General features: G+C 44.6%; 3 protein-coding genes across 6 annotated transcripts in view; 1 reads left to right on the top strand and 2 right to left on the bottom strand.

The window, feature by feature from the left end:
* Positions 1-6,463, bottom strand: part of LOC138614495 (BAR/IMD domain-containing adapter protein 2-like) — a 57,971-nt gene extending 51,508 nt beyond the window's left edge. For 3 of the 4 annotated variants that reach the window (XM_069687983.1, XM_069687985.1, XM_069687986.1), the window contains exon 1: positions 6,184-6,462. In XM_069687983.1, coding sequence (XP_069544084.1) covers positions 6,184-6,258 — 75 coding nt within the window. In that variant the 5' untranslated portion in view covers positions 6,259-6,462. Of the gene's footprint in view, positions 1-6,183 lie in introns of all 4 variants that reach the window. The other variant, XM_069687984.1, reaches the window with a different exon arrangement.
* A 4,459-nt stretch (positions 6,464-10,922) lies between these two features.
* On the bottom strand, positions 10,923-15,491 carry LOC138614500 (charged multivesicular body protein 6-like). Its single transcript, XM_069687991.1, has 8 exons — positions 15,290-15,491; positions 14,380-14,489; positions 13,906-13,993; positions 13,730-13,816; positions 13,585-13,650; positions 13,266-13,346; positions 13,085-13,157; positions 10,923-12,793 (listed from the first exon to the last, which is right to left on the bottom strand). The coding sequence occupies exons 1-8, from the start codon at positions 15,350-15,352 to the stop codon at positions 12,744-12,746; spliced, it is 618 nt and encodes a 205-aa protein (XP_069544092.1). The 5' UTR covers positions 15,353-15,491; the 3' UTR covers positions 10,923-12,743.
* Positions 15,492-15,735: 244 nt separating this feature from the next.
* LOC138614499 (zinc finger protein 665-like) lies at positions 15,736-19,475 on the top strand. Its single transcript, XM_069687990.1, has 3 exons — positions 15,736-16,224; positions 16,785-17,087; positions 17,580-19,475. Exons 1-3 carry the CDS (start codon positions 15,903-15,905, stop codon positions 19,439-19,441), a joined length of 2,487 nt encoding a protein of 828 aa, XP_069544091.1. The 5' UTR covers positions 15,736-15,902; the 3' UTR covers positions 19,442-19,475.
* Positions 19,476-21,239: the final 1,764 nt, after the last annotated feature.

Raw genomic sequence — 21,239 nt, 5'->3', positions numbered from 1 at the left:
GAACAGTGGATGCACACGCTTGTCCTCCTTGCGATGCCTTTTCTCTTCAGAGATGCGTCCCAGTAACTTTCCTTTCATCCTCTGCCAAACACCCCCTCTCCCCACCTCCTTTCCTCCCCTCCTCCTTTCCTCCCCTCCTCCCCTCCTCCTCGATCTCTCTCCAGCTCAAGTTAGATAACTTACTGATGTGCTAAAGGCTGCTGACGTGCTGCACACACGCAACAGATGCCGACGGTTATGTTGTACGACAGCTCGGGAGGATGTGTCGTAGCGGAGCAGTTTGAGGGAAGCTGAATAATAGAGAGGATGTCGCCAGGCACGCTGCAGCTCAGCTGAAGCCTTCTGGATGTTGATTTACAGTGTGGACTGTGATTCAAGGTTTAAAATGGCAAGAATATTCAACGAACAACACAGAGGATGCTCAGAGTTCTGTTACCGACATGGAGTTTGGAGACGTAAAGGAAAAATGGCTCAAATTCAGCCAACATCTTATCTTTCTATTTCCTCATACCGCCGGCCAAAAACACAAAACATTACATGTTGAAGCGAGCCAGCGGTGGATCTGACCGATCTGATTGGAAACCTGACGATACTACGTCCCGCCCACCGATAGCTGTAACCTGACTGCACCACAGGCCTGTCAATCAAACAGACACGCCCCCAAAAACAGGTCTTCTTGAATCTTCTTTTCTAATGAATGAGGGATTATTTTCAGATGGACCTCCAGAAAACTAAGAAGAAGGAGTGACTTTAGCTAACAACACCGAGATAACTGATGGACACATTTGATTCACTTTGGATTTGATGAGAGAAGTTGAATGGGAGTCTATGGAGCCGGAGGCTTTTTGGAGCCGACCTCTAGTGGCACTCGCTGGTATTGCAGCTGAAGACACTTCTGGATCAGAACCATTTTACAGACCTGAAGCGACGAACACTTTTATATACAGTTTTTTGCCGGCGCCTGGCTGTAATACGTTACTCCGTCAGATGGTGGCGGTAATGCACCTATAAGCCAGCCAACAACATAAGAAGAAGAAGACGTTGCTACCAGGATTGACTATATATAAAAGTGGACGTAGCTGCCGGCTTTTTCCTTGAAACACCCATCCGTACCGACCACACGTTCCCAGTTTTAACGAACCAGTTGACAACCTCACAGAAAGATCGATAACGTGGCACAAAGCTGCAGGAGACACAGAGGCGACACTCCAGCCATGAAACAGACACAGCAGAGGTGAAAGCAGCGGGACTAATCAGAGAAGGAAAACCGCCCGTTGGAAACAATCACAACCGGAGCAGAGCGCTCACGTTCACTACGTTCCTCTGCACACGAGCACCGCGGCCTCGGACGGACCGGAGCATCTTTCTCATGGAGGGAAACGGGGAAGAAGACCTAGTGGGAAGAGGTCTCTGACAGATCCACCCTCCCCCTCCTCCTCCTCCTCCTCACTTCATCATTTCCCCCAGCAGATGCCCTGCCGCTCACCTGCAGCGCTCAGCCTCCTGCAACAGCTGGCTGCTCCCTCACACAACAACACAACCAGAAGGTACAAAAAAAATTTTTAAAAACACAATACTAATTAAACACGGTGCAAATAGAAGTTCTGCAGCAGAACGAAAGAAAAAAATGACTACTCTTGATATGCTTCAGGGAGAAAAAAATCAAATAAAATTCGAACAGATTGGGTGACTGTGGGGATAAAGTGTCACACACACACACACACACACACACACACACACACACACACACACCTCCCAGGAGAACAAACGGGTTTTTGGCTTGGCTCGAGCTCGGAGGAGGTTCGGACTCGATGACATGAGCGTATTTGTCCGGCCGGCGGCGGACGCCCCCCGGTGACAGTCCGCCAGAACAAACATCTCCGGAGAGCGTGATGCTGCGTGACACTTGGACTGACAGCTCCGTTCAACAACAAGAGCAGAAGCTTCTCTCATCGACTGATTGTGCAACACGCTCTCATCCTCAGGGCGTCAAACACGTTTTCATCGAAGCGGTTCACGTCTAATACGGCCTCATGTTGAGGCACCGGAACAACGTGGCTACGGTCAGAAAACATCACGGTTCGGGTGAAATCAAAGAAACCCAGGATTGCTTCATCACAGCTCAGAGAGTCCACGCTTCGAACTGACGTCTGTACTCATGTTTATTTTACTGAAGTTATGCCGAACGTCGTGAGAACTGGGAAACAAACAAACTTTGTTTGTTTCACATCCAGGTCATGTGTTCATCTCCGTAAATATAACCAGGCATCGTGACGACGACTTTCACTCGTTCACCCGAAACTACACGAAGCGAGATGCATTTTAATGACGTCGAAGACAAAACTACGCATCAATATAAACAAATAATAAGGGAAGAAAATTACGTCCGGTGTTGTCATAGCAACGTGTAGACGCAGGTGAAGCCCTGGGATTGCACCATCCAAACACCACTGCTGCAGATGAGTAGCAGGGATACTTTTTCCTTCTGATCATTTGATCTTTTCTTCTATCATACTGGATGATTTAAATCAATTTAACCACCTGAACTCATGATGATGAGTACACGTGTACACACACACACACACACACACACACCAAGGGAAGCAGTGAGTGAATGAATGGAGCAGCTGATCTGTGTGTAATCCACTCCTTCATCAGACTGAGGAGAACCAGCCTCGCCCGACACTCGAGCTTCATTCAACACACCGAGCCCGCGGTCCTGTTGGGATTACAATGCTTGGCTGAATACACTCGCAAACAAACATGCAGATGGTGTTTGTTGAGCAACCACAACAACCTGAGGACAGTTTACCCACACAGTCAGTGGGGGACGGGGGACGGGGGACGGGAGGGGGGGGGCTTCTGATGTAAGGCTGCACATCATGAAGGAGTCACACACACACACACAGTCGTGAGACACCACTGCCCCCACACTCTCTCTCTCTCTCTCTCTCTCTCTCTCTCTCTCTCTCTCAGATCCGCCAATGTGAGTCATCGTAAAATTGAATTCATCATCTCGTGCTGCTGCAGCAGAGCGCTGAGGGTTGAAGCTCCGGTCTTCTGCTGCTCATTTCTCCTTTTATTGGCAACTAACAGGCTCACAAACAAAACAAAACACAAAAAAAAAAACCAACGTTCATGCAGCGAAGGGTCATCATGCAGCGAAGGGTCATCATGCAGCGAAGGGTCATCATGCAGCGAAGGGTCATCATGCAGCGAAGGGTCATCATGCAGCGAAGGGTCATCATGCAGCGAAGGGTCATCATGCAGCGTTTGTATGGCTGGAAACACACGGGGCGGGGGGGGGGACTCAGAGCTGCTGCACAAGAAGTCAGAAGCACCATGGGAGGTTTAAATTTAAAATGTCTCTCGATCTTCTAGTTCGTTTCCATTCACCTGGATCATAAACACCTCTGTGATCCAGTAACTTCACTGAACTATTGAGACAAGCAGAAAAATCCGTCACCGTTTGGTTTATCACTTTTAATGACCAACATCTGCTGTCATTAACAACACGGACTGAAAGAGAGCCCGCTAACCGGGAGGAGATTTGTCAGATTTGCAATACCAGCGAGTGCCACTAGAGGTCGGCTCCAAAAAGCCTCCGGCTCCATAGACTCCCATTCAACTTCTCTCATCAAATCCAAAGTGAATAAAATGTGTCCATCAGTTATCTCGGTGTTGTTAGCTAAAGTCACTCCTTCTTCTTAGTTTTCTGGAGGTCCATCTGAAAATAATCCCTCATTCATTAGAAAAGAAGATTCAAGAAGACCTGTTTTTGGGGGCGTGTCTGTTTGATTGACAGGCCTGTGGGGCAGTCAGGTTACAGCTATCGGTGGGCGGGACGTAGTGTCAAAATTCCGAACTGGAGGCTTCATAATGTTCACAAACCAACGGGTGACGTCACTGATGCTACTAAGATTTCTGTCTGCAGGCATCTAATTATCAATTCTGCAACTAAATACAATTTAGCCTGAAAATGACCGTGTCAGCTTCCCTCCGTCTCTTCACTGCAGCATCACGTTCTGTAATTGATGCTCCTGATCGCCATCTCGACGTTACAGGATTTAACTGCTGCCATTTGTCTCCTCCGAGGAAAAACAGACCGGAAGCGTTTCTGTAATGTGAGCCGTCACCTCTGGGGCATCTTCGTCTTCAGCGCGTTGAATGAATTAATAAAGAACCTGTTAGTTTCTCTGAACACGGCCCCACAAAGAGCTCAGAAACCCCCCCAGTCGAACCGACTCCTCCTGCTGACTCCTTAATGATGCAGCCGGCTGATGTCAGGAAGAACACCCCCCCCCCCCCGCTGCTGCTTCACACATGACCTCCGAGCAACAAACTCCTCCTGAACAGGGATGTTCACCGCAGTTAAAACAAATAGAAATGTTTCTAATGAATTTATTTAAGCCTGAAAACTTATTGTTATTGTTAAATATCAAGAAATAGCATATAAAAAAACTTTTTTTTTAAATCATTATAAACATAAATTTTCTGTCAATTAATTCCAAAAACTGCCTTTTCATTACAGAACCGGCACCTTTTCCCACAAACTCTCCTGCTCCTCCTGCTCCTCCTGCTCCTCCTGCTCCTCCTGCTCCTCCTGTTCTTAGTGGTCTACTCTCCCTCTCCAGCTATTAATGACTCCAGAGAAAACCTCCCACAGGTCACAACGGCAGGCGGCTGCTGCGTGTGATCCCTCATTAGAGCCTCTTCAAGGAAACACTGTATATAAATACATGTGTGTGTGTGTGATGATGCTTAAGGTCACCAGTTGGACACACACACACACACACACACACACACACACACACACACACACACACACACACACACACACACACACACACACAAAGAAATCACCTATTTCCTCATTAGCCTAAATTCTTGTGATGTGACTCCCCTCTCCCTCTCCACTTCCTCCTTCTCCTCCTCCTCCTCCTTTGCCTTCGCCTCTGCCTCTGCCTCTGCCTCCGCCTCCGCCTCCACCTCCTCCTCCACCTACACCTCCACCTCCACTTCCACCTCCACGGAGAAGCTTTGTGGACCACCGACAGGTTTCCTCACATGAAGTAAATCCCTTGTCGTGCTTCCATTGCCTGAACTCTACTTCACCTGGAGACCTGCCCTGAGAGCACTGAAACTCCAGAGTAACACCTCCACCCCACCTCCACTGTCGCCTCCACCCTGCCTCCACCCTGCCTCCGCCCTGCCTCCGCCCTGCCTCCGCTGAAGAGGAAGCTTTGTTGTCCACATAACAATGGAAGGACCTGGAGCGCCCGTCACCTCTCAGGTTTCCACAAGTGAAGCGAGGAAAGGTCCGGGCACAGATTTCCCCAAAACTGGACCTTCGCTTCTCTCCTCATTCAAAGGTAAAACAAAAACAACCCTGTTGGGGTTGGAGGTCCTTTGATTGGCCAACGTGAGGCCTCCAGTTTCCTGCATCTGCCACAGGGTCAACACAAACAGCTGATAAACCCAGGGAGCTCCAGACCACTCTCACCAGGGCAGGTGAGACGTTCCAGCTCAGCAGGACTCACAGCCGGGCCGAGCCGGGCCGAGCCGGGCCGGGCCGGGCCGAGCCGAGCCGCCCCGGGGCCAAACTGCCAGGGTGGAGGTGAGGTTTACTTCTCAGCCATGAAAATCTATATGACAGCTCGATCATTATTGTGCAACACAGAAGCAGAAGCAGCACCAGCGAGGAGCAAAGACACTCTGGTGTCTCAGTCAATCTGATGCTTTCTCTGAAGGAAATGATTTGAAGGCAACATTTCTGACTCATTATCTGGCTTTGTTGTTGTTGTTGTTGTTTTTAATATTTATAGACAAGCAGTGATTCACCTTTTAAGCCTCTGAAGACTGACTCAGTCCCTGCGAGCTAACATGAACCACCACCAAGTCTCAAACTGATCCGCGTCCAACATCTTCTCCAGGAAAATAATTCAATAAAAGGACAATGAAACGCTCTCCTGGTGACTGGAGATCATTTCAGAAAATATCTTTACAGTAAAAAAAAAAAAAAAATAAAAAGGGAAACCTTTTGATTAAAACCCGAGCAGGTGAACTGAGTGGAAGTTCTCCGCCGTCCCTCCCCGGTGTTCCGCGGGGCTTCCGTGAGCCGTCCACCGGCGCAGCAGGTGTCCCCGCGCGGCGGCAGGAAACAAACTACCCAAGCGGTCTTACCTTGTAGACATTCTCCGTTATACGGTGCACCTCGTCGGTCCGGGACATCCTTGTCGTTGTTTCGGTCACAACCATAGACTACGGTTTCCTTTGGATGAGGCTGAGATGATGATTTATAATTTTTTTTCCGGGCTGTGACGGGAGAAATGAACACAGCTGTAAACACCGGTCCGGTCCGGTCCGGTTCGGTTTCGGTCCGCCTGCTGACTGAGAGACGACCAACGCGTCTGTTCGTGGGATCCCTGCTTTTATAGGAAAGTCCTCCGCTGCGCCCACACCGGCTCCCCACGCAGTCAGTCAGTCGGTCGGCGCCTCTCGGTTGGAGCGCAGGGGCGGAGAGGGGCGGTGCTGCGTTCATGGGCGGTGGGAAAAGCAAACGCAAGGAAGAAAAGAAGATTTATGACGTTATTTTAGGATAAAATAGTTTCCACAGACACAGATATCTGAATCCAAAGCACAAATAAATAAAATGTTTGAGTATCTCTGGTAAACACAGCTCATTATAGAAGGCAGTATTGATTAATGTTGTTATTGACATTGAAGGATTGACCAGCTGAAGGGCCAAATAGCTGCCTCAGAATAACAATCATTTCTCACATTTCAGTACAAAATGTAGGCAGTTTTTATGTTTGTTTACGTGTAAGTTGATATAATCAGACATTAATTTAACAATATGCCACAAATTAGCAAAATGTTTTATAAAAAAAACTACAATTTGACATCGAAGGCCCTCAAGATAATACAGTAAGAGCCGAATAAAAAAAACAAACCTGTAATCATAATATGCTAATATTGGGCTTTAATGGAGCAAAATTACAAATTACAATTGCAAAAAGAAATGTTCAATTCAATTAACAAAACCTCTTTAATTGTGGAGGCCCCTGGTGGAGGCCCCTGGTGGAGGCCCCTGGTGGAGGCCCCTGGTGGAGGCCCCTGGTGGAGGCCCCTGGTGGAGGCCCCTGGTGGAGGCCCCTGGTGGAGGCCCCTGGTGGAGGCCCCTGGTGGAGGCCCCTGGTGGAGGCCCCTGGTGGCTTCACTGCAGCTGCAGTGTTTGTTCTGAATGAAAACCTGCAGACTGCAAGATATTTCTGGCATTTTATAAAACAAACAAGCTTCAAATCTCCTTCAAACTCGCTGGCAGAAATAAATATTTCAGTAGACAATAGATTCTGTCACATGTCGTGTGTTATTATTTTTTGTAGGGGTGTGAGGAGCATTTTTCTGCTGTCAAATATCTTTTATCGCTAAATATTTTTTCGGGGGACGTGGGGGGGATGAATCTGCTTTAAAACAGGAGCTGCATCTTCCTGCCTTTCCACCAGGCAGTATATCTATGTACTATCATAATGAAATATCAGTAAATCCTGGCCAAAAGCATCTGCAGATGTGACGCTGGTGTCTTTCCAGCTAGGCCAGAAATGCAGCATGGAGAAGCCCCGCCCCCTCCGCCGTGTCACACGTTGCCCACGCCGCCTCTGCTACAACCATTGAGAAGCTGAGCATCTCCACACAGAGACCCACCTAGTCAGAGTGATCAGATCTCAGCACACATCCAATCACTGCTGCTACTCCTCAGGAGTCTGTGTGATTTATTCAGGCTGAATATCCTTTATTATTTCCCTCTAATAGATCCAGCAGTTCTTCCCCCTCAATATATAGGAGGGTCATAATTTACAGTATGGGAGGATGGTGTTGTGTTTTTTCTTTGTTTTTGGCGATGCAGCACTCGATGGAGCCGCAGTAGGAGTCGAACTGCCTGCTCTATATTTGTGTGACTTCTGGCAGAGTGGGCTCTGCTCTGGTCTGAGTGGGAGGGAGCCACATTTTCTTGGATTTCAAAGCCTGTGCGTGGCAGATCGGGGGAATCCCACACATATCAGCACATCACGATCTGACGGCATTTGAATGGAGGCTTATGAAGAAAAAAAAAAAAAGAGACAAAAGCAGAAGAAAATAAAGCGATAAAACAGATATCTACAGAGCTGCTGGTCGTACTGATGACAAACTGGAAGCGTGGCTCTCCACCAGAACAGACTTACTTTGTTTTGATTGTCACATCTGATTAAAAGTGAGTCCCCAGGAGACCAAACTGCAGACAGTCAGAGAAAATCAATCAGGCATGTTGGAAGCAAACAGCAACATTCCTGGTGTCAGTGAGCCGATTGATTCACTCCTCTGAGTGTTCAATCACCACAATTAGTTCCTGTCATTGAAAGTAAACTTCCATTATGTTTTCTGACTGCCCAATCCATCCGGGAAACAAAATGATACGCAAAGAAATTAAGATATCGATTGTCAATCACGATGAGTTCAAGTGAGAAGCAGAGCGGGAGACTTGAGACTCAAGTCATAAAAAAAAAAATAAGGGCCTAGAAAACAAAAATTGCAGTTTCATGTAATTATTGAAAATTAAATAAACACAATAAATAAATAGTAACTAAGGACATGAAATGTGGACACGAGTCAGACTGAAGTCACAAAAACTAAAACCAGAGATATAAAACGTTTGCATTTTGCACGTCCTCAGAAATCAACACGTCCACACGATGCAATACGCACATGACCAATGGGGGCAGTGTGGAGCAGGATGTGACAAAAGTTTTGAAGACAATAGAGTCCACAATTAAGCGCGTCTGTTGGACATGTTGTGGGATCTTCTGATAGGACACAGAGCACATCGTACATGAACATTAACATTCGTTATGGTTAAACAGCTCCACGTCTCCAGACTAAGACTTGGTTAAACTTTTCTTATGACCGACTTAAAGGCTCGACTTGATGACTGAAAACACAAATATTCCAAGTTCAAGTGAATAATTTGACATCCGGAGAACTGAAAGACCAAGAAGAAGAAACCAAGCGGCAAACAACAGTGACGTCACTCATCGGTTCGTGAACTGCTGTTCTTGACACTGCCTGAGGACACTAGGCCCCGCCCACCTGTAGCACAAACTACACCACAGGCCAGTCAATCAAACAGACACGCCCCCAAACATAGCTTTTTGAGGCCTAATATCTAATAAAGGCTGGAATAATTTTTTAGAACAGAAAACAAGTCAAGAAATAAAACATGAAACCACAGCTTGTCGTTGTTTCTACTTGTGTTTTTGTGCATTTTAAAACGAAACCTACATCTATTGATGAGCTCCCATGCTGCTGCCAAGTGGATTTTATTACTTAAAAGGTGACTTTAGACGTGTCATATACTTTCATTTGGGGGGGGGGGGGGCATTTTAAGCCTTTATTGGAAGGCCAACACCGGAGAGGTGAGAGAGATGGGAACAGTCTAATATCGGATGGATAATAAAAATTCAGACCTGATAACACTTCTCTTGACTTTTATTCATCCTTTGAATTAGTTTCAATGACTGCCTTCGTGTATATTCAGTTCTCAGTGGGGGTGTTTAGTCAGGTAGGCAAGACTCTGGGTGGGCAGGACACACACACACACACACACACACACACACACACACACACACACACACACACACACAGACACACACACACACACACACACACACACACACACACACACACACACACACACACACACCCCTCCATACCTGCAGCATCTATTTGCTCTCCCCTTCATGTCCGGCCTACTCATCATCGTCCTCTCTGGCTTTTTTTTTTTATTTTTTAATCTCTCGGCTTTCAGATCCACGTTTGTGATTCATCAGCGTGTCGCTCTGACATTCAGGCTGCCGTCTGCCCACTCCCACACAGGACTGTGATGTGCAGTCAGCAGCCGAGTGGATCCAGCCCATTCAACGAGAGGACAACGCTGTGAAGTGGACTTCGGTACCTGGACAAAAGACAGTTGGAGGCTATTTCAGGCCTGAACGGTGGCGTGTACCGTAAATACTTTAATTGAAGGTTGGAAACGGGGACGTTTAGCTTCCTAATTTTACTCCCATCCAGCTGATGCTTTTGTCCTCCGGCTGAATGAACTTCAATCATCTTCAGGACAAAAGGAAAGTGAGGTCATGGTGTGCCAGAACTTTTCATCTGAGACAAAGAAGCAAAAGGCTGCAGAGAAAGGGAGTTTTAAATAGGTTATAGAGTCCAAATCTTACCTTCAAAAATCCTCATTTGGAAATACAATTTTGCATTTATAAAAAGCCAAAAGGAGGTGGTCTTTCTGCAGCTTTTCTCCTGGTTTCAGGTTTCATGAGAGCATCAGAGAGGGCAAATACAACCTGGCTGGTCGTCATCGTCACCCTTCATCCCAAAGAGGCCGGTCGGAGCTCCGTGCAGGTTCACGGAGGTCAAGTTCTTCCACCAAAACCCGGCGGAACCGTTTTCTTAAAGGAAAAAATAAAACAAAAATAAAAAACGAGAAACAATCTGAGACGTGGCAGTCGTACGTACACCCGTCAACCAGGACAATAAAACCACCGACAGGTGAAGCGTGAATTACAGCAGCCTCTAATAAATCCTCCCTTCAAGAATGAGCTTTATAAAGTCAAATAACAAACTCTGACTTTCACTGATAAAAAGTTTAATTTAAACATAAAGTCTCTTTTGTGCTGATCAGACAAAATCCAGCAGCATTATTTTATTTCCAGCAGTTTCAGTATTTCAAGCATTTCTTGCTCCACCTGCCAGTGGTTTTAATGTGAGCTGTTTAAAACGGCCCCTTCAGAGAGGACTTGTCGCCTGCTGCCACCTTGTGTTCAAACGCTGCCATCTAACCTTTGAAATGAGATCCGCACTGAGGCGACACACGGCAATACAAATCAATTTTTAAAAAACACTTTTATTGTAAAAAGAGCGTAGAGAGAGGCAGAGAGAGGTTCAGTCTGAAGACGCGCCGATGCAGCGACGCTGAGAGTCACCGTCTGTCAGATTAACTGATTTGAAGATTAGTTGCACGGATCTTCAAAACATACACGAGCTTGAAGCCTTTAGTGGATGTAGGCCAGCGTCCTCTCAAACACCCACGTGGAGGGAAGAGTGAAATAATTACAGCGCTGATAACACTGGGTGGGTTAAAGATCCGGGTTCTGTCGGGTTATTACCTTGAAGAGATTACCAACTGTTGTCAGGGCTTCAGGTAGTAAAGCCCACACACGGTATGATTAGCCCTTTCTCCAATGACACCGAGCTAATCCACAAGGGGAGCGAAGAATTAGACGAGTTAAGCTGCTTTTAAAAGGGGTCAGACCGAGAGAATGTTCAGAAACAGATGCAAAGAATAAAAAATAAAAAAAATGTTCCAGAGGTTGGATTTCCATCACACCTGCCTTAAAGGGTCAGTTCACCCAATTTATGAGGAAAAATGGTGGATCAATCAATGTTGTTGTCGTCAAGCCAAACAGGAGGATTCAGTTTCATTTTAATAGATGTTATCTATTCTGGGTGGTTTTGGTTATTGTGAAAAGTTTTAAAGGGAAAGTTCAACTTATTTAAGCAAAAATAAAAAATATGAAATATAAATTTCTCCCTTTTGGTGTTCTCACAGAAAAAAAACCCACAAGTTTCACGTGTTTTCCACATGTGATCACATGTTTACCTCACATTGCAACATATGATAATACACATGGGACATTTTTCTGTAAGGGGTGTTCTATATAATGCAGGTTTTTTTTAACTATTTAACGTCAGTGTCTTTTGCAGAAAGCATAACTCAACTTTATCTGGACAGAAATGCTTCTAAGTGTTTTTTTAAAGTGTCAAATTCAGATTAATTTTTTAGATTACAAAGTAGGTTTAGTTGCTTTAAATACTGCGAAAGTGTCAAAATAAACAGGCTGTATTCAGCAGCTGTGCAGTTTGGACTTCTGTAAGTTTGTGATGTCACAAACCTGCAGTCAAGTCATACGTGGGACCTGCTGTCCAACCGTTTATCTCGGTCATTCTGTCGAGGAGCGAACAAGTTACAAGACTGAAGAAAAGCTGCGTTTGGCCTGGAGGGATGTCACTCAGGAAAGAATCAGCCAATCAGAAGACAGGGTTGCTGATATTAAAGTGTCTTAAAGACACAGAAACAAAACAGCCCGTTGTTGTCGTGCTGCAGAGAGAAGCTGAAGGAAGGAGATGGAAAACTGGATTGAGATGATTTTTGGTAGCTAAAGCTGTAAAAAATATAAAAACTGAAAAAGACAGAACTTCATCTCAAAACCAAAAAAAGAAAAGAAAAAATAAAACACGACGATAAAGAGGAAAAAATGTGTCTGTGTACTTTGGCCGAACTGACCCTTTAATAAAGAGCTCGGTTCACAGAGAAGTCCAAAGATGATCTGATGAATTAAAAAGAGTTCATTAAAAGTCGGGTCGGCGTGTGTAAAAGAGAGCGAGCAGTAATCAAAGAGGTGTTAGGCACAGTTATCTGATCTGTGTGTGTGGGGGGGGGGGCCTTCAGACCAGCTGATCGATCCGAGACAGCCGCTGGATGGGATGAAGGAAGCCCGGCTGCTTTATCACGAGAGTGGATGATGAGGAGGAGGAGGAGGAGGAGGAGGAGGAGGAGGAGTTGTGGTTCTCCAGCAGCGTGTCGGAGTGCTCGTTGCCTCGTGGAGGACTTCAGCTTCTCATCAGCTGAGGGTCGGTGAGGTTTCCTACGCGGCCAGCAGCTCTCGTTCCGGCTTCTTCCTCGGACGTTCCCTCTCTGGAACACAAACACAGACTTACTGAAGGGCAGCGGGAGGAAGAGGAGGGCGACGAAGAGGAGAAGGGCTGCAGGGAGCTGTCATCTTCACGCGTTTAAAATCACTATTATACAAGTAAATATGAGGCACTATGAACAAATGCCGCATCGTGTGCACAGATGTATTTATGTAAATAAATACTCTATTTTCTGTGTTTGTACAACTGGAGTCAGATGTAAAGCTTCAGGTTCATCACGTTTATGAACACGCAACGTACACGCCGCAGGATTTAAAGGTATTAAACAACAAACCCGGTTCTTCCTCGGTGGACTCGGGGACGTCCGGCAGCTCGTCTGAGGGGACGTTAGGAAGCTTGACGTCTCCCTGAGAGACAACGAGAGAGTCAGAGTCCCGACAAAGAAGAAGATGAAGAAAAACAAGAAGCAGCCGCTTCAACAACCTGTCGGTGGGTTCACATCGGATCAGACTGACCTGAGTTAAGGCCTCCAGCTCAGCCAGCACATCATCTTCATCCTCCGGAGACAACGAGCCGGCCAGCATCTCGTCTATTTGCTGCAGACGAGACAACAAACTCACAGTAAACTTCTACAAAGACTCAAACACTTAAAAAAGACAATTTACAAGCTGAAATTTGTTTGTCAGGACTTTAAAAAAAAAAAACTGAAATTCAGTTGAAAACTTGGAAATTAAAATAAACATAATTCTCTATTTTTTTTTAATTTTTTTACTTGCCCCTCATTTTCTTGCAGAATGAAGTGAGAGATTTTATTTTCCCAACTTCTCCACTCACCCTTTGGTACTCGATGGCGTCTTGGCTTTCGTCCATGATGCGTTCCACTTCTTCAACAGACATCACCTGTTCAGGAGAAACCGTCCGTCAGTGACCTGAGCTGCAGGCTGAAGGTGTGAAGAAGACGCTTCAACACGTCGCCTACCTCGTGCATTTTCTTCAGACATTCGTTTCCTATTTTCAACCCATCGATGACTTTCCGCTCAATCTGGGCGAACTCCAGATCTTGAACCTGAAATGAGGAGGAAGAAGAAAAAGAAGAGGAGTTGTAGGTTTGGCTGCTGCGAGCGGCGGCGTCGCTGCGGCGCTGCGGCGGCTCACCATGCGCTCCAGGTTGCTGATCTGGTTATCCGTCTTGTCCAGGAGTCGATCCTGGTAGCGCTTCTTCTTCAGCAGCAGGAGCGCTTTCCTGTTTTCAGATTCACAGTCACAAACACTTTGGATGAACACGAGGAGTGAAAAATTATTAAACATCAGGATACAAATGTAGATGTTTAGATCAGTCCCCGATTCACTCTGCAGCAGGACGATGAGCCCAAACATTGATTTCCAGCATCAAGAAGGACAAAGAGTCCCAACATATTGATGAGATTTAGTTGCTTTTTTCTCTTTAAATTTAATTAAAAGCATCCTCACTTTACTTTTAGTGTCTAAAGCTCACTGAATGATCCGTTTAGTATTTGTTTTGTTTTCTTTAATTGGCTGCTGTCAGCACACAGAACTTCTTTTGTACGTAGAATCTGTCCTGGATTTATATCCCAAAACAAAGACAGATGTCTCCTTGTTTTTACGCACTCTTTTTTGCCATTCTTCAGCAGCTGCTTGGCCAACAGCCGCTCCTTCTCCAGCTGCAGGTTGATCCTCTTCTGGTACTGCCTCAGTTTATCTCTCTGCTGTTTCAGTTGCTGCGGTGAGGAAACAAGAGACACGATGATCAACTGCAAACCAATTCAGCAGCTTGTTGTTGTTTTTACTTTCTGGAGGGTTTTTTTTTTTTATTTATTTTATACACTTTATTAATCCCCGAGGGGAAATGTCTTCACTACAGCAGGGGGGCTCTCAGGGGGGAGATGCTGCAGCAGGCTGCCACTAGGCGGCGCCAGGTAACCTGACCTGAGGTGCATGTTTTTGGATGATGGGAGGAAGCCGGAGAACCCGGAGAGAACCCACCAAGCACAGGGAGAACATGCAAACTCACACAGAAAGGCCCAGGACCGGATTCAAACCCGGAACCTTTTTGCTGTGAGGTGACAGTGCTAACCACTGCACCACCGTGCCACCCAGTTGTGAGTTGTGAGAATCTAAAACAGCTGGAATCTAAACATGCTGAACAAACCCATCCAAAGTCAGTTCGGCTCGCTGGACAACATCGACACACAAATACCTGAAAACCATTTTGTTATAACCCTTAACTTTTAAAATATAATTTCGTGTTCGCTAAGACTGGGTGTTACATTTTAAAAGGCAGGTTCATGTGAGTTAATCAAGTTATTTCGCAGATACATTGAGGCCGAATTGAAGAGGAACTAATAAAGTGTGATAAAAATGTAAAGTGATGTTATATAAAATATCTGTGGACTTCATCCTGTCCGCAAAGTTATTAAATGAGCGCAGATGTCAAGGCGGTCTGGCTCGACCTGCTCTGGTTTCAGGACAGAGCGAGCTAACGTAAACACTGTCAGTTAGCTTGCTGTTGTTAGCTTACCAAAACGGCTTTGTCTTGTTCTGTCACACGAGTTTGTTTCTTTTTTCCAAAAAGGTTCCCCATCCTGACACAGCATGCCAGCTACGACTCACGACCGCGAAGGAAACTATTTCAACTTTAAATGTTCTCAGGACTCAGACGAGCGAAGCGTCGCCTCCATTATTTGTATCGTCATCTGTTGTCCACACCCGCATTAGAAAGGACGGTGTCCGGGCAGGGACAAAACATCTGGGCAATGACTCCGAAAACATCCTGTTTCAGATGCATGTATAGCTAGACCTCCAGTCGTACGTAAAACATCTTTATTTTATAAAATACGTCTTTTTCAAATCGAAAATCTGATGAATTCAAGTCACAGAACAAACGGAGAATAACTGGAATGACGAGTGTTCAGCGCCCCCAGCGGCCGGAAGGAGAAACAGCACCAGGAACCAACGAACCAAGATGGACGAATTTATTGACGGATGAAGGAGTAAAATGTATTATTATATTTCTAGTCTTATTTGTATTTTACAAGTTCCTCAGTCCTTTTTCTTCGACTCGCTGCCGCTGTTTGTGTACGTGTTGTTCAATAAAGTTTAATAAAAAAAGGAGAATGTAGGTGTCCTCGCAGATGCCTGTTTCAAACCGAGACCCGTCAACAAACCGCCCTGTTTTCAGTGTGTATCTCAGCTCCTATAATACATCCTGGATCAAAGTCCGACAGAAATGGAGCCGACGTGCGTCGGGATCGATTCTGCGCATGCCCAGTTCATCTGAAACGATCCTCCAGTTTGTTTTGTGTGTTTTAAAGAAGAGAAGAAGTGCGGACACCATGAACGAAGTGGATTATCTTCAACAGCACCAAACTGAAAGTGTGTCTGTTGCAGAGAAACTGGAGATGAACCGCCTCGGTGTCCATCAGCCGCAGGATATTGTTGTAAACCAAACCGCTGGTAAGAAGAACCACAGATTTAATGTGGAGTGTTTCTCCAGGAGGAAACGGCTCACTGCTAGCTTGTTGTAGGGGGGCTGGAAAAAACAACAACGGTCCACATAACAACGGAGATTCTCATCTCATCTCAATAGATTCAGAAATATTAAAACCCGTTTTTTATTTATTTTTATTAGCACTAATTAATAACGGTTTGGTGTCGGAATCAAAGAGGCGGAACTCATCACAGTGCAGCACCCGGACGGTTTACAGCGCGCACACAACAAACGCATCTTGTAGTTCAACCTCAGTAACACTTCGGCGTTTGGACGCGTTTAGGATTTAATGACTTAATAAATATCTTTCTAAAACAGAAGTGAAGTGTTTTGTGAATCATTCATGAAGAATCCAGTTTTTTTAAACTGACTTTTATTCAGTGGATTTTAAGTTTGTCTTATTATAAACTGAGCTCAGATCAGTTTTTAAAACTGCTTTTAACACATTTTTAAACTGTTTCTACTTTTAATTTTTTTTTCTCAGCTCCTCCATTTTACAATCGTGTTGTACATGTGTGTGTTTCAGTGTTACCTCCAGATGTGCAGCAGCTGGTGGTGATTAAAGAAGAGGTTCCCCATGAATGGAGCCCCAGTCTGGACCAGCAGGACCCAGAGCTCCTCCACATAAAGGAGGAAGAGGAGGAACTGTGGAGCAGTCAGGAGGAAGAGCAGCTTCACGGGCCGGAGGAGGATATCACCAGGTTCCCGTTCACTGCTGTTCCTGTGAAGAGTGAAGATGACGAAGAGAAACCTCAGTCCTCACATCTTCATCAGAGACAAACTGAAGACGACGGAGAGAAACTTCAGTCCTCAGCAAAACCGAGGGACGGTGAGTTTATCTGTTTGTCTTGTAGTTTCTTTATGTTCGTTGGTGTTTTTACGCTGTAAAAAGAAGACGACGGACTGACGTTATATCTCAGCTTAGCAATAAAAATACAAAATACCTCTTAATGTAGTGCCATTGTTTCAATACAACCGTTAAGACTGAATCATTCTGTTCGAAGGTTCTCTGTTTCTTTGGCCATTATACAATAAGAAATACACCATTCAGAAGTGATGTTTTCTTAACGGTGTCATGTGTGCAGAAAAAGCTGAGATTTAAAGGTCAGAAAAGTCAAACCTGTCAGCTACACGTCCCAATCTGATCTCACCAACATTAAGTCATAACATCAGTGATATCTGTGTGATTATAAAGTCGCAGTTGTCCATCATGTACGTGTGTGTGTGTGTGTGTGTGTGTGTGTGTGTGTGTGTGTGTGTGTGTGTGTGTGTGTGTGTGTGTGTGTGTGTGTGTGTGTGTGTGTGTGTGTGTGTGTTTCAGTGTTACCTCCAGATGTGCAGCAGCTGGTGGTGATTAAAGAAGAGGTTCCCCATGAATGGAGCCCCAGTCTGGACCAGCAGGACCCAGAGCTCCTCCACATAAAGGAGGAAGAGGAGGAACTGTGGAGCAGTCAGGAGGAAGAGCAGCTTCACGGGCCGGAGGAGGATATCACCAGGTTCCCGTTCACTGCTGTTCCTGTGAAGAGTGAAGATGACGAAGAGAAACCTCAGTCCTCTCATCTTCATCAGAGACGAGCTGAAGACGACGGAGAGACAACGGTGAAAACAGAAAGTGATGGAGAGGACTGTGGAGGACCAGAACCAGCCAGGAACACACATCCAAACAGTCCTTTACTAACTCACACTGATGGAAAGGTGTTTGAGACTGATGTTAGTGTTGATGATGATGATGATGATGATGAAGATGATGATGATGAAGATGATGAGTGGCAGGAACCTTTGACTGTAAATAGTAACACTGCCCAAAAATCTTTTAGCTGCTCTGAGTGTTGTAAGGAATTTATCTTCAAGCAATCTCTTCATAGACACATGAAATGTCATTTGGGAAAAACTTCCTCCAGTGTTTTGGCTCGTAAGAAATGTTTTAGAGGGAAGCAAAATGTAGATTCAAAGATCAGCGTCCACGCAGCGGAGCGACCGTTCGTTTGCGAAGATTGCGGTAAAAGATTCAGACAACACGGACATCTGAAGGAACACATAAAAATTCACACGGGCGAGAAAACGTTCGGTTGTGACGTTTGCGGTAAAAGATTTAGAAATCATAAAGATCTTAAAACACACACGAGAGTTCACACGGGAGAGAAACCGTTCGGTTGTAATGATTGTGGTAAAAAATTTAACCAGAAGACGCATCTTAAAACACACATGAGAGTCCACACGGGGGAGAAACCGTTCAGTTGTGATGATTGTGGTAAAAGATTTACACGCCTGGAACATCTTCAGAGACACGTGAGGTTCCACACGGGTGATCAACCGTTTGGCTGTAGTGACTGTGGGAAAAGGTTTCGAGATAAGAGTGATCTTAAAACTCACACGAGAACTCACACGCAGGAGAAACCGTTCGGATGTGACGATTGCGGGAAGAGATTTTCCCGACAGGCGCATCTTAAGAGACACGTGAACGTCCACATGGGAGAGAAACCGCTCGGCTGTAACAACTGCGGGAAAAGATTCAAAGGGGAAAATGATCTTAAAACGCACATGAGAGTTCACACAGTAGAACAAACATTTGAATGTGATGTGTGTGGCGAAAGATTTAGAAATCAGAGTGGTTATAAAACACACGTGAAAGTTCATACGGGAGAGAAACCAGTCGGTTGTCAGGTGTGCGGGAAAAAATTTAGAAATCAGAGTGATCTGAAACCACACGTGAGAATTCACACAGGAGAGAAACCGTTTGGTTGTGATGATTGTGGCAAAAGATTCAACCAAAAGACGCATCTCACGACACACATGAGACTCCACACGGGAGAGAAACCGTTCCGCTGCGATGATTGCGGTAAAAGATTTAACCGCCAGACGCATCTTAAGAGCCACATGAGGGTCCACACAGGAGACAAACCGTTCTGTTGCAATGACTGTGGTAAAAAATTCAGAAATCAGAGCGATCTTAAAACGCACACGAGAGTTCACACGGGAGAGAAACCGTTCGGTTGTGATGATTGCGGTCAAAGATTCAACCAAAAGACGAACCTTAAAACACACATGAGACTCCACACGGGGGAGAAACCGTTCGGCTGTGATGGTTGTGGGAAAAGATTTAACCGACAGACACAACTTAGGATCCACATGAGAGTTCACACAGAGAAGCCGTTCGGCACAGATAATCGTGGCCAAAATTAAACTGAGAGACATGAGGCTCCACAGAGGAGATAAACCAATTTTAAGGTAATAAGGGGAATTACAGCAGTTTAAATGTCTTGTAATAAAAGCGTTAGCAAGTATTTCAGCATCTGAGTTTAATAAGAAGCTCTGCAGCTCGAGTTTTTAACCAGAACCAAGAGGAGAGAACACGTCAGTTCAGTTCTGCCGGCTCTGCACAGGATTGACTTTAAGCTCCTCCTCCTCACGTACAAAGCTCTGACATCACTAACTCTCTGGTTAACTATGAGCCTTAAAGAACACCGAGATTAAAGAAAGATCAAAACATATCTCTTTACTTCAGCCTTTAACTAGCTACTCCTGAAGCTCTCTTGCACTTTAAACTACTGCGCCTTTAAAATGCACATTGCTTTATTTGGCACTGTAACTCTATTTTGTACTGTAACTCTATTTTGCACTGTAACTCTATTTTGTACTGTAACTCTATTTTGTACTGTAACTCTTATTTTGTACTGTAACTATTTGTGTTTAATTTAATGCATTTTATCTGTTTCTTATGCATCTTGTTTCTTTTCTATATTTGTAAATGTCCCTTTATATCTGTTTTTATGTGAAACACTGCATGTAATTATCTTGCTTTGAATCACTTTAAGCTGCATTTATTGTATGAAAGGTGCTATTCAAATAAAGTTTATTATTATATTATTATTATTATTATTATTATTATTATATGCCATGGAAAAGTTGCCTATAAATCTTGAAACTTAAAAAACACATAAAGCACTGACCCCTCAATTGCTAAAAAATAAATAAGTATATAGACTATGATTATGAATATATAATTACCTGATAAATAAAGTATAAGCTGGCAGCTGAGTTCACCTCCACACTCACAACAATGTCTCAAAATGCCCATTAGGGAATTATTATTGCATCATTATCGATCCATCTGGTGCAAGACTGAAATGTTCATCTAGAAGAAAAAAAAATCAGTTTCTTTAATATTTTCATCCCAGTGATTGTGTTTGACAATTGCCATTGAATTCATACACGTTTGTCAAAATCAAAACTTTACTGCGTGTCAAATAAAATTGTATCTAACCATTTAAAAAAAGAAAAGCTTGCACTTGTTTATTTTTTTGATCATACCATTTATTGCATGAAAACTGATGACCTTCAAACCCCAATATTCCTTTTTGTATTTTTAAATGGTTTTTTTCCAGATATATAAATAAAGCTTAATTTTATTTACAGTGTTTTGTCTTTCTGATACTTTTGTAGACGAGAATTTAAGGACGAGTCCTTCTGCTAAAGTGATGCACAAGTAATCATGGAAAGAAATACGGTTCAAAGATTTTTGATTTCTGACAAATTATTCTGTAAACATTATACACTACTCAAAAAAATAAAGGGAACACTTAAACAATACATCGTAGATCTCAATGAATGAAATATTCCAGTTGAAAATCTTTATTCATTTCATAGTGGAATGTGTTGAGAACAAAATAACATAAGGATGATCAATGGAAATCAAAATCATTATCCATGGAGGTCTGGATTCAGAATCATACTCCAAATAAAAGTGGAAAAATCAGATCACAGGCTGATCCAACTTCTGTGGAGATTCCTGAAGACAAGTCCAAATGAGTCTCAGTAGTGTGTGTGTCCTCCACGTGCCTGTATCACTCCCTACAACACTGCTGGGTTGTTGTCTTCCTACGTCCCCCTCCACGTCTCCTGGTGGACCGGCCCGTCTCCCGGTATCTCCTCCGTCCTCTTGACACTGTGCTGATAGACACAGCAAACCTTCTTGCCACAG

This window comes from Brachyistius frenatus, unplaced genomic scaffold, assembly GCF_029030835.1.
Source record: "Brachyistius frenatus isolate BFR_SWC_R1_liver_20210118 unplaced genomic scaffold, ASM2903083v1 Contig_511, whole genome shotgun sequence".
Taxonomy (NCBI): Eukaryota; Metazoa; Chordata; class Actinopteri; family Embiotocidae; genus Brachyistius; species Brachyistius frenatus.
This window is presented reverse-complemented; position numbering and strand designations above follow the sequence as displayed.